Below are 23754 nucleotides of genomic sequence, written 5' to 3'. Positions count from 1 at the left end.
CCAGACGTGGGTCCCGGGCTCACTGTGCCACTGGATTCAAGCTAGCCTGGCTGATGAGGGGTGAAACCCCGAAACCGGTCCCAGGATGCTTGTTTCCGGTCCAGGGAGAACCTGGCCTGGCAGTTCAGGCTGGACTGTTCCCATCAGGAACAGGGTCAAGACTGATTTGCATTTGGCTGGGTTCAAACTGGGGTGGCATGGTGAGCAAAATAATGGATGTATTAAACCCAGATCTGTGACTGGGGGTGAATGTTTGATTGGTTCTGCATTCCGTCCATCCAGTTACGCTATCCCACAGCGTTTGTGTTTTGCTTTGCGCATGCTATCTACCATCCATGATGAGAGTACTTCCCCTGTGACTGTTTGGGGGTCAGGTTGCGGAAGTGCGCAAACCTGCGTGCATTTAGGACTACAATAGGCACATGGGTGGTGTTGATAGAGTAGATCAGAGGTTGGAACCTTACACTGCTCTTTGTAAGTCTTAAATGTAGGGCCAACTTTTTATACCACACGTATTTCATTTGGCAACTTTTAATGCCTTTATTGTATACAAGGATTGTTCACCTGAGTCAAGGATGACATTTGTTAAATTTCAGGAGTCGGTGATAGAAAGCCTTATTGTGGTGGAACCGGCAAGAGTTCCTAGAGTAGAAGTGGTGGAGGATGTGGCTAGATTGTAAGATCGGCACTTTCCAGATCACATTCCTCCCACTCCCAAAAAAGACTTGCCCACAAAGAAATGTAGAGTATGTGCCCGGAGATTAATCCGGAGGGAGAGCCGGATGTACTGCCCCGAATGCCCTTCAAAGCCTGGGCTGTGTGTGCCCAGCTGTTATAGAAGTTACCACACAAAGAAAAACATCTGGGAAATACCGTGAGCATAAGCTGTCTGTTACATATTTTCATATGTTTCACGGTTGGCATCTCTGTCATGTATTTAGTTAGAGCTTTTGTGTTTGTAGTTTTGTGCTTATTTTATAATTAGTTAGTGGTTTCTTTGTTGTTTATAAACAAAAAAAAAGTGATGGCGGTGTGCGTGGGGTGGCGCTTGGCTGGCGGTGTGCGTGGGGTGGCGGTGTGCGTGGGGTGGGGCTTGGAAGGCGGTGTGCGTGGGGTGGCGCTTGGAAGGCGGTGTGCTTGGGGTGGGGCTTGGAAGGCCGTGTGCTTGGGGTGGGGCTTGGAAGGCCGTGTGCTTGGGGTGGGGCTTGGAAGGCGGTGTGCTTGGGGTGGGGCTTGGAAGGCGGTGTGCTTGGGGTGGGGCTTGGAAGGCGGTGTGCTTGGAAGGCGGTGTGCTTGGGGTGGGGCTTGGAAGGCGGTGTGCTTGGGGTGGGGCTTGGCTGGCGGTGCCAGCCAAACGCCAGTCCACACTCCCATCAGCTGGTGTGATACAAGAATCAGGCATGTGGGCGTATGTAAGTGATGGGCCCTTGAGTGGCGCGGTCTGTCGATGTGAGTGTTGTAATGTGCTGGGCCCGTGGCTGGTGGTGTGAATGGTCTTGTGCGTGTCATGTATGAAAGGTGTGTGAATGGACTGTAAAGCGGTTGGTGCCTTGTCGCGGCTTTACAGCTCACGAGCTGCGAGTCATTGGTTCCGTTTTTTGCCTTTCAGTTATTAACAGTGCATTTCATTTTTGTGAAATCTCTTGTTAATAAAATTTGATCCACTGAACCATCACTCACCCTCGTGCCAAATCCAACCAGTATGTGTGGTAAAAATGACAAAACCTGCTCCGCTGTAATCAGGCGTCGCAGCACAACTGTGACACGCTAGGTGCCTCGGGTGGGACCCCGATGATGAAGCATGCCACCAACTTGGTTGGTGGGTGAGGGGTCTTTTTCACATAACCTAAGTGCGTTTCTTTTCACAATTTTAGTGTTTGGCACATCACGGACGTATGTGCACACATCAAAATGATATATTACAAAACTACCTGTGTTTGGGGGGGAGGGGCCACCTATGTTTTTGGTCCTGGGTGCGGCCTTCATCTAGGGAAACCTACAAAACCCAGACATTTTTTAAAATTAGACACCCCAAGGAGTCCAGGGAGGTGTGGCTTGCGTGGCTCCCCCAACATTTTCTTACCCAGACTCCTCTGTAAACCTCAAAATTTGCTTAAAAAAGCATATTTTCCTGACTTTTCTTAGTAGGATCACCGCTCCAGCACAAAATTCAGATTCCCCAGTTTTCCCCTCAGTCTCCCAAGTAAAATGACACCTCACTTATGTGGGTCCCCAAAGCAGAGTCAGTCTAAAGATGTATAAAAGAATATGTCCTTATAAACTCGCTGTGCTATCCCCTCTATCTCTACAAGTTTTGGGCCTTATTCTGTTGCAGGCACCTGGCCCACCCACACAAGTGAGGTATCATTTTTATCAGAAGACTTGGGGGAACGCTGGGTGGAAGGAAATTTGTGGCTCCTCTCAGATTCCAGAACTTTCTGTCACCGAAATGAGAGGAAAATGTGTTTTTTTTAGCCAAATTTTGAGGTTTGCAAAGGAATCTGGGTAACAGAACCTGGTCAGAGCCCCACAAGTCACCCCATCTTGGATTCCCCTAGGTCTCTAGTTTTCACAAATGCACAGGTTTGGTAGGTTTCCCTAGGTGGCGGCAGAGCTAGAGGCCAAAATCTACAGGTAGGCACTTTGCAAAAAAAAACACCTCTGATGTGTCCACGTTGCGCTTTGGGGCACTTCCGGTCGTGGGCGCTAGGCCTACCCACCCAAGTGAGGTATCATTTTTATCGGGAGACTTGGGGGAACATAAAACAAGTGTTATTGCTCCTTGTCTTTCTCTACATTTTTTCCTTCCAAATATAGGAGAGTGTGTAAAAAAGACATCTATTTGAGAAATGCCCTGTAATTCACATGCTAGTATGGTCACCCCAGAATTCAGAGATGTGCAAATAACCACTGCTCCTCAAAACCTTATCTTGTGCCCTTTTTGGAAATACAAAGGTTTTCTTGATAGCTATTTTTTACTCTTTATATTTCAGCAAATGAATTGCTGTATACCCGGTATAGAATGAAAACGCACTGCAGGGTGCAGCTCATTTATTGGCTCTGGGTACCTAGGGTTCTTGATGAACCTACAAGCCCTATGTATCCCCGCAACCAGAGGAGTCCAGCAGACGTAACTGTATATTGCTTTCGAAAATCTGACATTGCAGGAAAAAGTTACAGAGTAAAACGTAGAGAAAAATTTATGTTTTCTTCACCTCAATTTCAATATTTTTCTTTTTCAGTTGTTATTTTCTGTAGGAAACCCCTTGTAGGATCTACACAAGTGACCCCTTGCTGAATTCAGAATTTTGTCTACTTTTCAGTAGTGTTTAGGTTTCTGGGATCCAGCATTGGTTTCATGCCCATTTCTGTCACTGACTGGAAGGAGGCTGAAAAGCACAAAAAATTGTAAAAATGGGGTATGTCCCAGTAAAATGCCAAATTTGTGTTGAAAAGTTGGGTTTTCTGATTCAAGTCTGCCTGTTCCTGAAAGCTGGGAAGCTGGTGAGTTTAGCGCCGCAAACCCTTTGTTGATGCCATTTTCAGGGGAAAAACCACAAGCCTTCTTCTGCAGCCACTTTTTCCCAATTTCTTTTTTTTTTTTTTTTTTTTTTAAACGAAATTTTCACTGTATTTTGGCTAATTTCATGGCCTCCTTCAGGGGAACCCACAAAGTCTGGGTACCTCTAGAATCCCTAGGATGTTGGGAAAAAAGGATGCAAATTTGGCTTGGCTAGCTTATGTGGACAAAAAGTTATGAGGGCCTAAGTGCAAACTGCCCCAAATAGGCAAAAAAAGGCCTGGCACAGGAAGGGGAAAAGGCCTGGCAGCGAAGGGGTTAATGGTGTCTTTGTGCAGGATGGCGATGCCACCTCCTGGCTTGTTAAGGTGGTCTTTGCGTTGGAGTTTGTATCCCATGGGGGTGGCTGTGGCTATGTCGGGCTCTGAAGAGGGGTTCGTCCAGGTTTCCGTGAGGAAGACGATGTCAGGTGAGTGGGATGTGATGAGGTCCCAGAGTTCTATGGCATGTTTGTGTAGGGAGCGGGTGTTAGGGAGTAGGCAGTGCAGATGGTTGTGTGGGGTGTTGTTGTGTTGTGCGATGGTGTTGCTGTGTTTTGTGGTGGTGGTGTTGTGGGCTCTGTTCAGGTTGCGGGGTGTTTTGTGGTGGGGGCAGGTTGGTGGGTGCGGGGGATGTGCCGGTGTTTATTGCGTTGAGGTTTTTGTGTTTGGCGGGGGTGCTGGGGTTGGTGTGGGGCATGTGGGATGTGGAGCAGGAGAAATGGCAGGTGTAGCAGGTGAAGGGGCCCTGTATGAGTGTGGGGCTGGATTGGGTGCAGGCGGGGCGAGGTCCTGGGTTGAGGGAGGGTGAAAGGGGAGCAGTGTTGTCTTGGGGGGGGGGGGGGGTGTTTAGGTTGAGGGGACCAGGGGGACTGGCGCTGGGCGCGGTCCAGGCGCAGACAGGCTTGCCTCTGGTGCGCCATTAAGGGGGTGGGGGCCAATGGGTGTGCGCGGGGGCAGGGCCGCAGGGGAGACGGAGACCGGCCGGAGGACTGGAAACAGGCAGGAGAGAGAGCGCGAGGCAAGAGTTGAACACAGGGGTTGGCAGAAAGCGAAGTGAGAGAAGCGCAGGAGGGTTAGCAGAAGGCAGAGGAAAGAGGCCTAAACAGAATACACGCATACATGAAACGGCATATACGGAGAACAAAAACACCAAAAACACACAAGAGCGACGCGAGAGCTCAAAACAGGGGTGGGCAGGGGGGGGGGGGGCAGAAAAGCGCAGTGAAGGGAGCGCTGAAAGCAGAAAGGCAGAGGAGAAGCCATACACAGAATACTATAGAGCATAAAATGGCATGGACAGTATACTATAGAGCATAAAATGGCATATATGGAATACGAAAATAACAGAAAAAAACACACAAGGATCACTTACAATGACACGGTTTGCGTTTCCTAATGGGGTCACAAATTAACTACCTCATCAATATTCATGAGGTGGCAATTTGTGACCCCATTGGAAATGGCTGCACTCACAAGGATGGCAGCCTACTTGGCTTAGCAGACCACCATGTCCCTGACTGCCTTTCAATAAATTTTTTGGTAATGCAGCGCGTTTTCCTTAAAGGAAAACAGGATGCATTTCAGGGAAAAAAATAATAAAAATGGAAACTTGACTTTTCATTTCCCCCCGCCCCCCCAGAGTAGGCAGTGGTCCATGGTACCACTGCCTGCTCTGAAAAAACATTTTTGCTACCATTCAATAAGGGGAAGGGGTCCCATAGAACCCCTTCCCTTTTGCGAATGGGTTACCACAAATTGGAAATTGGTGTTAAATGTGATTGTTTTGCGACCGCATTCACGGTCACAAAACAATCATATATCCCCATCCGAGCTGCAACTAGGAAGGGACACCCTCGGAGCGCCTCTTCCTACTAGCGAGTTGCAAACCCTGCTTTGTGAGTCGGTAATTGCACATGGGGATTTGTACATAGGGAAATCCTTTTTGTTTGTCACAAACGGGACGATTTGCTACAAAAAGCTACATACATGTGGCCCTGTGTGCTTTATTCTGTTCCTATAGTACTGCTGGGCGGGGTGCATGTACCATAACAATGCAACTAATCCAGAGACTAAGCAGGAAATGCCTTCCAGGCTTGTTAATATGCAAATATGTATCTATGAAGTCAGACGAATTTCACAGAAACTCAGAAAAAACAGGACACACATTTGGTCTTCCCTCGTATGATACCATAAAGATTTAGTGAACAGAGGACTCAAGACAGCCTGTCTTCATGGGCCTGTTATGTAGATGTGTGTTACTTTCTCAGTATCGTATAGACCCTGCAACGACTAGTAAGGCACCAAACTGCTTTCTTAATTTCGGCGTTTTTGTCCCACACTTGGTAGGCTGGTGTTGCCCAAAAAGACACAAATGGAGCAAGTGTGGTAGAGAAAAAAATGACTGTCTGCTGGAAGACACTGCAACTATCAGGCAATTAATTTTTTTAAGCTAGTTAGTGGGTTACTAGGCCAAGAGAATCCCAGGGGAGTATCAGGGTGACACCTCACCCCGCCCCCCTCTCTGTACTCTGACAAGCAGAAGATGGAGCTGGTGAGTCAAGAGATAGTCCCTCGGTGCACTGAAGTCAGAGATAACAGAGGTGACAGATTTCAAATAAAGAGAAGAGTGCTCTTCAGGATACCCGTGGCCATGCTCTAACACTCAGCTTTGAGCGGACCGTGCACCTTGACAGGAGTGTAGCGGTCTCACCAGTGGTTGCCTCGACAAATCCTCTATGGGAGTCGATATGCTCCGGGCTCGCATTGGCCTGGGTCCAATAAGTGAACAGACTGGCATGTGTGACGTGTTAAAAGGCACTTGGTGCAGATGCCTGCCATTTTTCCTTTACAATTTCAAGATCCTTAAGTAGTAGAGGGTGGGTGTGAGAGCGCAAACTCACTTAAGAGCTGGAGTATTGCAGGGGTGGGAGCACAGGAGCATTTTAAATCATGAATGGGTAAATGAGTGAGCAGGTGGATGATTGAATGAATCCCTCCAGTGTGTGTGGCATATACAGGCAGAAGGGGAAGCATGAATGTCTGAAAGACGGGTCACAGAGGAGTATTTCACCATAAAAACTGCCGCCCCAGCACCCTTCCCCGACTTATCAAATCCAAAGCAAGCATTGAATCCTAGTGAGCCTTTTGCCCCATGAGATCAGCCACGTGCAAACGAGCAGGTACACATCACCACAAAACTCCTCCTTTTCACCTCCTTCCCATCTTCGCTCGGCCAGTATCTCTTAACAGTTAGAAATATTAGCATACATAACTACAGGGAAAACAATTAGCACGCCTCCAGTAATTAATATACAAATTTCAGCCATGTAAAATATCTGATAACTGTTTCACAAAACCCTAGCGGCCAGAAGTACATTAAGTTTATAGCTCATCATTAAAGAAAACCACCTCATGGCTCAGTAAACGAGTATAATGGAAGGTCAAACCAGATTTCAACGAAATGTAATTGGCAGACAGGTATGCCAAGGACTATCCACTGGGGTTAGGCTCGACTTTACCTTCATGTGAAAGTTAGCCAACAAGATTGACAAGTGAGCAAAAATCAAACAAAGACGACGCAGTGAGAAAAGAAAATTCTTTAGTATAAATAAGTAATTTTTGCAGAACATCCAGTTTCATAATTTAACACTTCATAACATCCAATTACAGCAGGTAGTTAACGTGGCGAAGAGCCAGTGTCCTCTGGTCAATAAAGTTGGTTCCTGGGGCCTTTCTTCGGTATGGCAGGGAGTTAGTTCACAGACATTCATCAAGAACAGTTCTCCCACAATAAGTTTTGTGCAGCTGGCAGTCAAGCCTAATTGTAATCTTCCTCCTCCGTGGTTAGTCAAAGCACAGTGAAATCCCAATGAAATGTAAGACTCCATAGTTTGTCATGCAACTATGCCATGCTACTTTAAGGAGTTTTCAAACCCCAACTACCCTGCAGGACCTCTTTGTCTTTGGAAAGAGAAACGTAGAGTATTCGTAGAAGTCCGGGAAAATATCCAGTGGCATTTTGAGCTCTACATTGTCACATGGAAGAGTGTCATTTTTCACCACTAGTCGAAAGATATGGAAGGAAACTAGTCCACGCTTTTCCAGATGGCGTTTTGCGAGTAGGCATGTGGCTGACAGTGCAAGGGTTCTAGACAGGACGACCCATGTGATGTCAGAGCAGTGCTTTAGACCCTCCTACTGCGGCAGAATGTAAGCGACTCACTGGTTAGCACAAGAAAGAAGGTGTAAATCACAATATCGCAGTCTGCCCTATCAATATCTATTAATCGGGATTTGCACAGTAGACATAAAGGCAATATTAAATAACTGGATAGGACGCACTCGAGTGTTACATACATTCGCGTAGCTCGAGAACAGCACACTCAATATAACAATAGGATTGTTGATGGTATAGTTAACTATAAATGACATAAAACTGATATTTAGTGTCTCACAATTACACCCATCCTCAAGAGTCCACCCAGTTTGTGTGTTTACAACAAAGGTTTTTTTTCTTCGCAACCTTCAGAAATAAGTGCTCCCTGTTCAGAATTTTCAAAACAATTAACAGCACAACCCCAGGTCATGGTACTACAGATTGCTCTTAAAAGACGGCACTTGATTGTAATTGTGACCATCCTCACATATCCAGCCTATATGCCTGTGAGCCCGTTTTCCTTTTCAAACCTCAGACAAATTTCAAATTAAAAAGTGCATATACTTTCCACCATCAAAACAAACATCAGCGGTTGTCTAGAAAACAGTTTATGTTCATTTATGGCAAAGGTCAAACAGTCAGTGATAATGGCCCGGCAAAGACTGGCTAACTTGGCAGAAAAATGGACCTTCGTAATTCTAATAGAAAACATGTTTGGTTTCTGAGTTACTAGGAAAGAGTTCAAGATTACATAGTCCTCAGTGCCGGTGGTTTAGGGTTTGGTCTGTGCATCTCAGTGAACAGAGGCTAAACTAGGGAGCAGAATCTAAAGAAAGCCTTTGTGTATTACTGGGAAGGAGGAGTCCTTGATTTCATCACAGGCTGTCTTTCTTCCCTCAGAGTATCATATGAAATGTCTGCCAAACGAGTCTAACCTCTGTAGGTCAATTTTTAGAAGCATTTCAGTTCCAACAGAGGAAGATCCACGTCATTAGCACCCAACATGGATTTCCTGCAGCAGTCAACAACAAGATATCCCATAACTATCCACCCACTCTAATGTTGCCAGAGCCGCCGTCCATGCAATTACAAGTGTCATAATGAAGATGGTAGTTAAATAATACTGAGACGTGTACCTCATTCTTTGATAGATTCCGCGTTTCCAATAATTTTCTGTAGAAAGTTCAAAAGCAGGAATGCAACAAACTGGCACGTTAATCTCAATTAATGAAAAACATTAAAAAAAAAAAAAGTTTAATATAAAATTTGGAACTGGCTCTAAGAGATCTTGCTCTCTTTACCCTAATTTGGCTTCCTTTCCGTGTAACAATTACCTCTCCTTTTCAGTTACATGGCAGTAATGGACGACAAAGTACTAGAGGTTAGGCAAAAAACAAACAAACGAGGCTGTAGTAGAGAGGCTTCTCTGTGGCAATGCATTCAACTGCACCTTACAATCGTTATTGTGAATATATATTGATATGACGCACCAATCTCGGCGCTGGCACAGATTACAAACATCAGTGTAACGCTAGGTGAAAACAGCACTGTCTTAAGCAGGGTGGATGACCAATGACTGCTTACAGTTGAGCGGAGAAAAAAAACAAGATTATACTGTTTGGTAAGGCTCAAGAGCTTTGGTCTTCCAACTGGTGGCCTGTAGAACTAGTTACGGGCCCTACACCCAGTCTGGTGGTCAAGAACCTTGGTGTCAGATTAGACCAAGCTCTATATATGAAAGAGCAAGTTCCATTTATTACTGGCAGCCGTTTCCATATGATTCTCCTGTTGAGGAAAACTTAACTTCCTTCCTCTTTCATCTAGGAAAACATTGGTTCGGGCACACATTATTAGCAGATTAGATTATGGCAATACCTTACTAGCTTCAGCAAATTAGATATTATTGTCTAAAGTACAAGGTGTTTGAAAACAGCATCCAGTCTCATTTGCAATCTCCCTTCTGGTTTGTTTCCACGCCTCTTTTGAGAAACTTACACTGACTTCCAGTAAGGAAAAGAATCATCTTCAAAATCTGCTGCCTTAAACAGAAATCTTTAATGGGAAAGTTACTTAAATCAGAAGCTCAGACACCATTGCCTAGTTAGGTACTTGAGATCCGTGGATAAAGCTTTACTCACTGTACAGCGTATCTAACGGTCAGGATCTGGAGGACGGTCTTTCTACTATCTGGCTCCCTCTTACTTGAATGACTTGCCATACCACATTAGAAGGTGTACACCTTCCAACAGGTGATAAGTTTTATTTGTGGGTAAATAAATTAAAATTACTTCAAGACAAATCCCTTCAAAAGCATGCTTCTACTGATCCCGAATAATTTTAGCATCTTGGATGGAATACTATGGACAAGATCCATGATTCGTGTAGCCCCCCCCCCCCCCCCCCCCCAGGCAGATGAACTGTGTAATTTAGGGAGTTACGTTTGAATAAGAACTTCCCCTGACAAACTCTGATTTAATCTGTTTTCAAATACTGCATTGATAATTTGAGAACTGTTTATTTAATTTTTCCTCCATAAGATTCTAAGGATGAATGCGCTCAACCATAATTTCTAAAATTTTATTTACCTTGGTTGTCTTATTAAGTCATTAAACTGATTGTAAGATAATAAGAGCATGCATGAATTAACGTACTTTGGTCTCAACAAATTGATTCTGTTTTGGTTCAAATTTGCAAAATGTTTTGCCTTGTGGAAGGACACAAGACTTCAAATCTCTCCGAGATCTAAATCATTTATATGACACTTTAAAACATGCTAACCTTTAAATACTTGACACATTAAAGCGCAATCTTTGCTCTGGTTCTAATGAATTGCTTGCTACTCCCAAATTCAGAATGAGTAAATGGGGCGCAGGGCCTTTCAGAGTCTAAAAAGTGTGTGTATATGTATATGTATATATTTTTTTTTTTTTTTTTTAACTATTTCCCTGCAATTGAAGTCAGAACTAAATCGTCTTTCTTTTGTAAAGGAAATGAATACCTTGATTTTCAGTGAATAAGCATGTCAGCGGCAGTACCTCTGAACTCAACAAGCTTTTTTCTATAGAGCTAAGACTTGCTGCAGTGAAGGTCGGACGGCTAGACAAAGTTCAGTTTGAATGACCCAGAATTGTTACATAATCTAGGATGTAGTCAAAATGCAGACATGAGCAGTGTAATTTTCTTATATGGTGTTATCTCATTTATGTTTTCAGATTCCCTGTACTTTTGAGTTGAAAAAGTTACGTATCCTTCAGTAATGCCTTTTATGGTGGATACTTTAACTGCAGATTCCTCACCGTTTGGAAGTTCCTAGGTGCCAGACATTACCTGGATTTTTTTAAGCAACTGCTCCAGCATGCTGGTAGCGGTAGGTGACACTCAGACACAGATCTAGTATGATATACTGTAGGTGACAGTGGGCTGAATCTAATTTGAGGGGGTCCACGTGGTTCCATGGGTATGGAAGGTGCTCCAGAGGAAGTCAGCGTCACTTTGCAGCAAATAGGGGGTCATGCTGCAATTTTCAGAGTCCAAGATAGACAAGGAAATTCAGGACATGCAGGGAGCCTCCTCAGAATGGGCTTGGAATCTGATGGCACTTACGGAGTTGGATCTTTGGTGTGTTATGTTAACTTTGTAGCTACGCCAGTGTACAAGAGTGGAAGGAAGGAAAGGAGTTCCACTTGGCCTTTGTGAGCTTATGGCGCAACCTGGTCTTTGACTTACCCTAAGACTTGGAACGCAACCAGGTCTTAGTGCAGAACCAGCCGGTGACTTGGAACAGGATAGGCCGTGAGACTTGGAGCACAACTGTTTAGAGGGAGAGCTATCATGCTTTTTGTGTTCTGAGAAAGAGTTCCACCTCCTGCTCTCTGATTGCCAATGGAGACATATGTAAGCATTTGCCACATAAGTTCAAGTCATAAAGATAACCTAGACTACGGAGGCAAACGTGTGAGGACCATGACCAATATTTGCTTGCTACAGATGTCAGCTCAAGGATCCACAGAACCAGATTGTGGTCGCAGTAAGGCTTCAAATCTGTGGCCTTGTGGGGAGACATTTTCTTACCACACTGTTGTATTTATGGAAATTTTGGGGTCAGAAAAACAGTCAAAAGTTGAGAATGGACCTCTGGGTCCGCATGAAACGGCGCATAAAGAAAGGCAATGATGTCAGTGTGCTCTATATGCAGGTTTGGCCACACACTTACAGAGGTGCTGCAAGGTCGCTGCGGAGTCAGATAGTGCCTCCCACAGACTGACAGAAGCAACGGCTTGATATAAAAAAATAAAATAAAAAAAAAACACTGGATTGACTCTTTCACCCAGGGAATCTACAGTTAGAAATAGCTTTTTCATTTAACAATCACACTTTACTTGCGATAGGCTTTTTTTTGTATCCTTGATTTTGGGTCCAATTTCCACATAGTGACAAAGAATTATTAAGTCTCATCCAACTGACTGGGAATTAATCTAGCAGAGGAAACTGATTGAAAAAATTGAGTTTATGGTACAACAAATCAGACGAATTTGCAAAACATATTTCAAACTGCCAATCCAGTCTTTGTGAAGAAAATGTACTACTGAACTTTAACCAAAACAGCCCCTTTAAAAATCAAATGGTTGCACAAGGGAATATATTAGTAAAAGTCACACCTTGCTGTCATTTCAACAATAATGCGCAAACGTAAAATCTAGTGCAGTGGTTTATTTTGCATTGTCTACCCTGCAGAACAGAAGTAGAAGAAACCGAAGTAGAAGAAACAAGAAGTAGAAGTAGTAGAAGAAGTAGAAGAAACAGAAGAAGTAGAAGGTGGTGGCGGCAGAAAATGGCAATTCCTAGATGACATCTGGCAGTTGTGTGTTGCTAGGCTGTTGCATTTCCATCCGTTGTTAATCGAAGTTCCAAAGAACTCATGTATATACAAGACGCAGATATATTTTACAGCAACCAACTTGAGATGCTGCTATATTTACCAGATAAAACTTCAATCTAGGAACATGATCTAGTTATTTTTAAACCACAATCATTACTACTTGGAAACTAGCTTATATGAGATATGTTCAAGCCAGAACTCCTCGCTTGAAATTGTTGTGTTGTTGCTTTTCATTCCCAATTAAATAAACTTCTTGGCAAGAGCCCCCTGCACATCATCACTGAGGTTCACTATTAGTCGTGATTTTTGAGGGAGGTTTACCGGATGTTGGTTCAAGCCTTCCTGCCTTATTTTGGGGGTTGCACACGATATAATCTTTTATGGCGTGATTGATGGTAGCTGTAACTGGGCACCTGGTTTTAAACACATCAAAGGCTTGATTCTTCTGCACCCCATGGTACATCTGTCAATCGCCGAGCTTCGTTGGACTTCTAGATCATAACACATCGTAAAAAGTGTGCTGCAAGAGCCAAAAGTTCTTCTGATGCCTGACAAATATTTAGCACCAATTGACTAGGCATGAACTTTGGATCATGATGCTAATTTCGTCAGTAAAAGTAAGAATGGATATAAATTTGATAGGCCAATTCAAGTTTGGAAACTCCTGTTCAGCCTAAAGAATTTACTACCTCAAGAATGAACACAGATCAAACCCATTAAGGTTCTATTGACTATAATTAACGCAAGGTCGTTCGAAGTTGAAGCATTCCTCACACTTTCGGCCATAAAGTCTCAGACTTAGTTCCAGGTATTTAAATACATGTGCAGCTAACACAATTTAATTCACTGAATACAAATAACTAGCGATACACATATTTGACTGTTACCTATTCTATGGCGGTGATAGTAAGGGGTTAGGCAAAATCTGTGTGCAAGTAAAAAGTATGCATCCAGATAACTAACATCAGCTCTGAAGGATGTTCTGACTGGCAAGACAATTAGAAAGGAAAATGTTTGTTGGCATGTTGATGAGCCCCACGCAGTGGCAGCAAATCTTTCAGGTATATGGCTACAACTCTAGTCCGGTAAGCATTGAAAATGTATATCTATCCCTCGTTTTGGTGGACACACGAGTCCCTTGGTTTGTGGAGAAACACTGTCATGGAAAACCTAAACTAACTGAGAAATGCCAGGGATTCAAGAATAACAAAGACATAAGTCTGGCGAGGAGCCCTAAAGAAAGCAAAGAGCCAGAAAAAAAACAACCAAAAGCTGTGAAAGCAAGAAATATGCCAAGGTCATAGACAGTGATTCAGATGTGGAAGGGGAATAGTGTACAGGGCTGAAAAGGACTGACATTTATTGTTTTAGTTCGTAGCTGCCAAAAAAAAAAAAAAAAAAAAAAAAAAGTGCAATAGAAGTGCAGAACGTATTGCTGCAACAGGGAGAATATTTGTTGGGAAAATATCTGGGAGTTTTAGTTCATGATTAGAGGAATTAAAAGGGAGCAAAGAAACGTTAACTCTGTCCTCTCCGCATTAGTAAATGAAGAATTTCGAATCGTAGACTGAAGTTTAGATGTACAAATACATTTATAAAAACAAACGTTTTGTGCTGAATTAATAATCGTGGAGCAGAGCTGCACAGAACATCAGAAGAGGAAAGGGTGGTTACTTGGTATTTGTGTGCGTATATACATATAAAAAAAAAATAAAGGTGTCTTTTTTTTCATGTTCACAAGCTCTGATTTCAACAGGTCAAGGAATTCAAGAATTCAAACCTGGTTTTCAGGTTAAACCGAAGGGGGGAGGAAGAAAGCCAGACATCTATGATCTATTTAAAGGAACACAGAGGAAGGAGTGACTAATAGAAATCTGGAGGCAAGTGGATATTACTGAGGAACATATGGAGCCAGGATTGTCTACAGGAAGAACATTAGGATATGGCTACATAACACTGTAGTGAGACAGCACTCTGATCACAAGGAAATTCAATATTATGATGGACATAACGTCTTTGAAATGGAAGATATGGACATATTCAAAGACGGACAGACAGAGATGGAGTTAGATGATAAATCGAGGAAAGATTACATTAAACTATGGGATGTAACAAAAACGGAACACAAACCATGAACAATCAGTCACATACCAATGGAGATAAGGTGAATAGATATCCCCCAGTATGCAGCAGGAGATTAGTTACTTTAAAGGCAGATTGCCAAATGAATACATGGAAAATCCATTAGTGGACCAAACAGACAAGCCACTAGGGTGAACAATTATGGTTTTGTGCTGTTCCCAGTACAGGGTGCGGGGTAGCCAATGAGATATAGCAAAGGCTTTTGGTACAAATAATCGGTTAGAAATACAGGAAGAAGCGCTCCGATACTTAAGGCAGCATGGAAGAGAGGTTGGTGGTTGGGAACAGGGACCATGTACCCATACGAGGAAGATCCAGTTCTAGAGAAAGACCCAATTTTGGAAAGCAGAAGTACAGTAAACATCAGGGAAATGCGAAAGAATCTCTGCCCAAAAAAAAATACAATGTAATCAAGATAGGGTAAGCTGAAACAGGCAAGATGAAATGTTCAGATCGCTGCATTGTTGGGAAATATTTTCCCAATTAATTTGTTCAAACAAGTTCAATCTGCCAATATGTTAATCGTTTTCTATAATGACTGATAGATTTCTTTTTTTGTAAAAACTGATACTATTTACAGTGATGTGTATATATATATATATATATATATATTATCTCCATTAATATTTTAATACAATTAATAGCTCTGTATATACATCTTAAATTAATCATTTAAATATTAAGTTAGGCGAGTGTTGCAGCTTAGCACCCAAGCAAAGCAGCTTCTGGTGAGGTTCCATGGTGCGCTACATGACAGTGGGTGGCATGAGGGCGCCACAAGCTCGGTCTTGAAGGGATCATAAGGGAGTGGGTAAGATCACAGCATTTGGCTCATACCACTGTTCCACTTGGTGAGTTGCCATTTTGTGCCGTCAATGCCTGTAAGAAAAAAGATCAACAGAAAAGGTTTTAGACAAAGACCCATCCAATAAGTTATTTTCCTGAAAATAATCTTTTTATGGACATACATTCACTATCACCACAAGGAGCTATTTTCCAACATAATTACGTGATTCACGGCATCTACTACTTTTGGTAAATAACGTTTACACTTAGATTGTAAAGATGGTTTCCCTAACCTCTGTACAACCCAAAGCACAGCCAATTTTGTACAATTATCCAGTTAAGAAAGCAAATACAAATTTAGAAACCTTTTTCAACTTCGTAATAAGTGTGTATTAACTATGTAATGCAGAGAAATGGAAATTTCTATTTTATGAAGTGTACATCACTTGACTGCAAGAACCCAACATACGTCTGTCTGGTGGATCAACCTATTTCTCTTCCACCCCCCACCCCTTTTTTTTTTTTTTTTTTTTTTTTTTTTAAATCAATGTATGCTTGGTAAGCAGTACACTACACAAGTCAGCAGTACTAATGGTATGCAAACTCTGCAAATTCAGAATCGGTTTACATTTTGAGCCTATTCTAATTTTTAATCACATGGGTCCCACATCATTTTCATGGATGGTTCAGGATACAGGGGACTTAACGGAAGACGTTGATTCAATGATCATTCATTGCACAGATGCAACTGCTGTTACAGATCACCCCGAGAGTAAACCCTTTTAAGCAAGCTTAGGACATATGCCTATACACATGCTGACAAAGCACAAGGTTTTTGATTATCCTCTCTACTGTAGCACTATGTGTTGGCAGTGAAAAACACAGAATCTGGTCTGGATCCAGAATATGCAGCCCAATTAATCTTAGAATGAGAAACTTTTCCAGCCAACCTCTACTTATAGAGAACCCTGAAAGGAAAAGATACGCACCATAATTACTTTGGTATACTTAAGCCTACAGTGATCTGTATAAACATCAAACATGCCACAAGACTAAGAGCATGAGGCTTTGCTGCATCGCAGGCTCTTCCTGTGAAACATCAAGGTCCTGGATGCTATCAATCCCCGTTTCTGTACCCAGGACTATTATCAGCAGGGCAGACTGGATACCGTCGCTAGCAATTTCGTGGACATAATCATACCATATATTTTTCACCTTATGAAGGAGTCCCTAGGAGTGGGGAAGGAGTAGTGCCAGTTAGTCAATGAAGTCATGCAATACAGCTCAGGAAAAGTACCCATGATTGTGCTGACACATAAGGCAGTAGTACTTGACAGCGTTCCATGTTATAATTTTGAATCCAGTAATTACCCCGGTATTAATGTCATGAAACTAATAAAATAATAATTTCGGGATGTTTTTATTTGAGAAAAATACTGAAGTAAAATGTATTTTTTACTGTAGAGTTGTTCACCTTCCCCCGACACACTCTGCCAATACACCCCCCCCCCCCCACACAGCAGTGGGGGGTCCATCTACTCTATTTTCATTTGCTATTTGTTGTTGTAACATGGGAGCACCCGCTCCATACCTCCTCCCTTTGCCTGTTTTTATTTTACGTTTCCTCCATGCCTATGGGAAAGGCGTGAAGAGCGAGAGAGAGAGCGAGAGATTATAGCTGGTTAGGAAATAAAGGTCATTTTACCCATCGTTAAGATCGTGCGAGTGTCTGTTCTTCCTGGATAACAGGATTTGTGGATATTTTCGGGACTGACAAAATCAGTTATGAATCACGCAAGTCAGCGTTGCTTGAATATATTAATATAAATAATATACATATTATATACATCGCATATGCATGCATATACACACAGACGCCCCCCCTACACTTACCTGTTCCTTGCCCTTAACCGCCTGGCAGCAGCTACTCCTAAAATAACGTTTTATATAAATAAGGCAAACTAAAACGAGCATTATGAAAGCCAAAGGGGTGGCACTATTGCCAGCATCAGATTTAACTGGCACTGCCAATACTCGTTTCCTCGATGTCTTTGATTGCAGTGTTTTTGTGTTTCCAACTTTGTTGTTTAGATTTTTTTCTTTTTATGACCCAATAGTTTGGGGACAATGTAATTATATGTCACTTTGGGCTCAAGAATGCAAAAATCACTCAGTAACTTCGCAGATTACAGGCAACGGGGACAACTCTGGAGAAGCCTGTGGAGGTAGCCATAGCACAAGAAAAGCTGGGACGAATGCCCTCAGGATGGTCTCTCTCAGGATAGGGTAGACCTTGATACAGAGGATGACAGTACAAACTGGCTTGTTTGGACACGCCATGCCCCTCTTAGCTCCAGGAAAGCTCACAAAGAGCTGATCATGCATTAGCTCCTGAATAGTGCCATCTATCTACTAAAATAAAACATATGAAGTCCAGTTTATGAAGATGGTCTTCAACCACAGTTGGATGTGGAGGAGGGAAAACGATTTTTAGAGTGATACACAGTCGTATGAAATGCAGAAACTTACTTGGGCAAGAAGGATGGGCAGGTCTAACACATGAAGGCAGACAGAGCAGCCATATCGCTTTAAACTACTGCTGCCACTGTGCATGGGATAACAAAAATCTCAAAAAGTCAAACAGGAAAGACAAAAAGGGTTTATAGTCTTCCACCTTGCATAGGCACAGACAAAGCCAGCCCAAGGACCTGAACAGACTGATTTGATGGCTGGCTTCCAGGCCACTAAGATGAAGTCGTTGACTTCATCCTATAGATAAAAGAATTAACTGCACTAATCAATCTCCACACATGCTGCCACAGAAGTTTGGGGTGGAGAAACTGATCATCCTCCTACAAGAGACGGCCTGCTCTGTACAGGACAGGAGGTTGCAGCTTTGTGCCAGCAGACCTGCAAAGCAAGCACTCCAAGCCCACACCGAGGCGTTATTCAACTGTGCTCAATCCTCCTGCATCTTCCTCAGTATTACTGACAAACGCTGAATCGGCAGAAATGTGTATCACAGGTCCTCAGACCAGCTGACCCAGAAGACAACCCCTAGGTAACCATTCAGAGGGCAGTGTATAACACAAAATTGAGGACACTTCCTGTTGTGGGCCGTGGTGAAGTTGTCCAGGAATGGAAACCCCAACCTGAAAAAGATCTGTCACTTCGGGATACAGCTCCAACTATGGGTCTTCCAGTGAGAATTGAGAGAGCATCTCACACTGAGGGAAGCCTGCCAGGTGAGCCACTAACAGAAAAACTGTCCACTGCTGAGCCCACTTGCACAGGCGAATTTCCTGTTAGGCAGACACATGGGTACTCTATCCCTCCAAGAGGTATCTGTGACTATGGTACCTGAGCCTTCAGAGGAGGGCTGAAGGGACACCCCAACCAAAAGGTTGGAGGGGTCGATCCTCTGTTCAGAATCATGTGACTAGAATGGATGATCTGCACTGGAGTTGTGAGATTTCCTGATTTTGGAGCCACTGAAATATCAAAAGCTAAATGATGGGGCCCCACCGCAGAATGTAATGAGGGATCCCTCCTAGTCTCCCATATCTCATAGCTATTCATGGACCTTGGCCTGAATGGGGCCCCTGAAGGGTTGGGAGACCCTGTGCTGCAGGGGCTTGTGGTACACCCCTGGCTATCTGGCGTGAGGTACCAAAATGTTGCACAAGACCATGAGGCCAAGCAGACACAAGACATGCTGGCGGGGTGGGTGGGGGGGGGGGGACTGGATAAGACCCACTCAGAAATTTCTGTATCATTTCCTGAATATCCTTGATCCTATGAGGAGAAGAAAAACCCTTCATGTGGGTTGTGTTGAATACCATTCCTATGAATGTTAGCCTCTGCTTAAGGTGGAGAGAGATGGGACATTTGGGCATTGATGGTGACAAAGTCATCATCAGCTGACCAGCGACCATGCTCTCCACTTCCACCCACTAGTCACCCAAGTATTTAAATATATGGGCTAATGACTGTTGCATGAAAGCGGCCATAGCTGACAGCATGTTGGTAAAGAAAGATGGGGAGGTAATCAGCTTGAAATGTAAAAGCACGAATGGACAGTGCTGGAAACCCACTATGATCTTTAGGTAAAGCCTATGGGTGGCGAGCACAAGAAGACTGAAATAGATGCACTAGCAGTGACTCAATCTAATCTCCCTACATTCAGGGCCAGGAGTACTTGACTGACCGCATCGGACAAGATTTACATTAAAAAAATTTTTTTTTAAAAAAAGTAAAAAAAATTTTTAAAAAAAATTAAAAAAAAAAAAAAAAAAAAAGGTGGAGCAGATTCAGAATGTGTCTTAGATCTTCACATTTCTTGGTGACAAGGAAATAGAGGGAATACTATAGCTGCCTTGCTGGGAAAGACAAGAACTTGCACTTGCAAAATGTAGCCGTGTTATAGGGAGTAGTTGATTAAGGAAGTTGTGAATGGACAAAAAATGGGTTTATCACCCAGCAGTTCGTCGTAATTTCCTTACAAACGGGGGAAACAATATAGTTAGAATATGGCTTAAAAAGCAGTGGGGGTTTTGAAACTGCATAGGAAGAGGCAGACTGCATCTGCTGCTTTTGTTTTAGCACCCTGCGAAATGAGCAGTATAGCCACTGAGGTGCCTGAACAGAATGAGGCCTACTCTGCCAGGACTGTGCTGCCAAGGGCGTATCCAACAGAAGATTGAGGGGTCTTATGAATGAAGGGTAGAAGATTCATGAGCACCAGAGTTAATATGATAATATTGCTTTGGTCGTACGCCCGTAGCCCTTCACAACTACAGGTTAGGATTATTTCCAAGGATTAAGTTATTTATGAGTAGAGAGGTGGAAAGGTTAGCTATAACCTCAGATTTTCATCTCCAGCATCTTCTTTGAGATCGTACACATTCAATGTCTTTAAGCACATGTGCGATACATTATTTTGTTACAACAAGAAATTCATTATCTAAAAACACATTGATACCTGCAAGTAACCGTACATTAGTTGGCTTTCAAATATAATAACTCGATGAGAGGTGGGAAATAAAATAAAAATTAGAAAAAACTGCGTTTTTCCAGTGCTTTCAAAAAGGCAACAAAGAGCCGATACATAAAATAACATGGACATAGAACACATTGTTTTTTCCTGTGCTTATAAAAAGCTAAGGGAACCTAATAGGTGGCAGTTTTGAAGAGCAACACTGGATCTGAACACTCAATCTATTATAAGACAGTTGATGTTGCCATGGTGGAATTTGGGTCTATTATTCTAAAACTCCCTTTTGAGCTTTGCATTTCTTCATGCTACATATTAAGAACAAATTAGTCTATTAAATACAAACTAAGAATCATACATATGAAAACTGTTTCATTACTGCTTTGGGTAATTTATAGAGCCCTCTATAAACATAACTATGCTGAATTATCCGAAATAATGTGCATATAGAATAAAGGGGAGAGAAACACAAAGAAAGAAAATACAGAGTGAAAATAGACACATAAGAGAAAAATAAATGCTGGTTTGGCGGGGCAGAAGAGCAGGCGCGAAAACACAGGACACATAGGGAAGTGTGGGATCATCATACAATCAGTCGACATCTATTTCTGCAACGGTTTTCCAGCATTAAATACCGGAGGCGTTTAGTTTCCTTTGTACAGAAATTCCTCAGGGACGTCTTGGAAGCAAAGACCCACAAACAGCGTTCCATATTAGAGACCACCACTGCCTTGGCCATTCTCCTGCAATTAGGATTGTCTTGGCCTTGGACAGTTGAAGTGTCATTTTAAATCTTCAATATGTGTGAAGCGAGGAGATCTGTTCATCGGCATCATCTTTAATAACCATGTAATGGTGTACTGTGGAGAGGCGTCACTCCATTTTCCTGAACATAAATAACTAAATCATTTTAAATCTGCAAATTGTACGTAGAGAAATGAGTAGCCCAGAAATAAACCACGTATCGAGGTGCCACGTTTAAAATGGAGCTTATCTGAAAACCCAATCAGCAGGAGGCAAGATCGCAGTGTACAAAAGCAAAATAACTAAATTATTGAAATGAGGTATTCCTGAAAAGTATTCAAACACCCGATTGCAGTCCTGGTGTGCTAAAAAACTACCATTAAGAAAATTTCTCAAGTTGGCCTCTATACCATCCTATCTCGAGATACTGCTATCTTTACATTTAAGCATGCAATAGTTGCTACTAGCGAATCAATATGGAACATAACGTTGCAGAGGCAAAATCAAGTCATTACCCAGGTTTCTGCTTTAGGACCGCACAGTTAGACTTTCTTTGCACTTGATAGAAGCAAGTTTTATAAATATTCAGGGCAGTCCAGACAGAGAACATTTCAATGTTAAGCAATGTTGGGATGGAGAAAAGCCGTCCATATGGCTCTTGCCAGCATGCAACCCTCACTATTACTTTAGGTTTCCGACCCACTACATCCAAGTTAGGATGTCGTTTTCTGGCCTCTCCCATGCTTTCAGTTTTCTAAATGGGTTTCTCACAGTCTCTTAGAACTTGCTCCTTTGCCTAGTCATATGGGACCTGGATGTAAATGTAATTATATAGCGCTTACTACCCCTGCTGCGGTGTCAAAGTGCTTTTTGGCGAGTAGCACGCTACGCCGGAACACAAAAGGATTAGTAGTGGATTAGTATAGGCAAATATGAGCACAGTATTAGTATAGGGAGGTATGAGTAAATTTGAACAGAGTCTGTCAGTTGATTTGAATAGAATAATGGAGGGATAATGGAGGGATAGAGGAGGGATAGAGGAGGGAAGAATCCAGAAGTGTTAACTGGGAGATCATAGTCATAAGATGAGGTTTGGGATCAGTAAAGGAGAGGTGGAGGATGTAAGAGTGTAGAAAGGTATAAGGGAGATCAAAGTAGTTAAATCTGGTTTGGGATGAGTCAAAGGAGAGATAAATGAAAGAATTTAGTAGGGCTGTTTGGAAGTTCTGTTGTAAACTGATGTTTGGGGTGAGCCAGGAGGGGTAGAGGAGGGAAGCCTTTGTGAAGGGTTATTTTGGAGATCATAGTAGTAGAATGGGTTTGGGATGAGAGATTGGAGATAGAGGATAGATTGATAGAGGTATAGGGTGATGGTCAGACAGAGTAAAGCTTCTGAGAGAGTAAATGTTTTTTTTTTCTTGTACAGTAGTAAATATATAGATACATCATTACATAATAAAGGGAATAAATGTGTAAGGAATCTAATATATTGAGATTTAGAGTTGTACTGTTTAAACAAAGCCTTTCAAGAGTTACAGTATTTGAAGTATATTTATGTACTTTTATAACTATTTTATCTTTAAATATTTCAATAGTGAAATGCTTGTAGATAAATAGTTAAGATAATATTTACTTATTGTGATAGATAAAAAATAAAACAGACTCAAACATCTAATCCATGAACATGTCAAGAGCAGAATATATATATATATATATATATATATATATATATATATATATATATATATATATATATGGAAAATGTCACTTACCCAGTGTACATCTGTTCGTGGCATGAGACGCTGCAGATTCACATGCTGTGCATTATCCTGCCATCTAGTGTTGGGCTCTGAGTGTTACAAGTTGTTTTTCTTCGAAGAAGTCTTTTTGAATCACGAGACCGAGGGACTCCTCCCTTTCGGCTCCATTGCGCATGGGCGTCGACTCCATCTTAGATTGTTTTCCCCACAGAGGGTGAGGTAGGAGTTGTGAATATACTAGATGTGCCTATGCAATGGAGTAGGTATGTATGTACATAATGTGTATTAAAATAATATTTATTTACAAATTTACGATTTTCATTCAACTAATAACAGCTACTGGCTCCCGGGGAGGTGGGAGGGCGCATGTGAATCTGCAGCGTCTCATGCCACGAACAGATGTACACTGGGTAAGTGACATTTTCCGTTCAGTGGCATGTGTAGCTGCAGATATACCTGCTGTGCATAGACTAATAAGCAGTAATCTCCCCCAAAATGCGGTGGCTTAGCCTGTAGGAGTTGAAGTTGTCTGAAATAATGTTCTTAATACAGCCTGTCCTACTGTGGCTTGTTGTGTTGCTAACACATCTACACAGTAATGCTTAGTGAATGTATGAGGCATAGACCAGGTGGCTGCCTTACAAATTTCTGTCATAGGTATATTCCCCAGAAAACCCATTGTGGCGCCTTTTTTCCTAGTGGTATGTGCTCTTGGTGTAATAGGTAGATCTCT

At 42.5% G+C, this 23754-nt stretch overlaps 1 protein-coding gene across 1 annotated transcript in view; it reads right to left on the bottom strand.

Annotated features, from left to right (window-relative positions):
* Positions 1-7142: 7142 nt before the first annotated feature.
* The window catches only part of LOC138259840 (WD repeat-containing protein 20-like), a 159518-nt gene continuing 142906 nt past the window's right edge, over positions 7143-23754 (bottom strand). The window contains exon 4 of the mRNA XM_069207739.1: positions 7143-15617. Within this exon, the coding sequence (XP_069063840.1) occupies positions 15570-15617 (48 nt within the window). The 3' untranslated portion in view covers positions 7143-15569. The remainder of the gene's footprint in view (positions 15618-23754) is intronic.

Source organism: Pleurodeles waltl, chromosome 9, assembly GCF_031143425.1.
Source record: "Pleurodeles waltl isolate 20211129_DDA chromosome 9, aPleWal1.hap1.20221129, whole genome shotgun sequence".
Classification (NCBI taxonomy): domain Eukaryota; kingdom Metazoa; phylum Chordata; class Amphibia; order Caudata; family Salamandridae; genus Pleurodeles; species Pleurodeles waltl.
The sequence above is the reverse complement of the archived record's forward strand: the minus strand, read 5'-3'. Positions and strand labels throughout refer to the sequence as shown.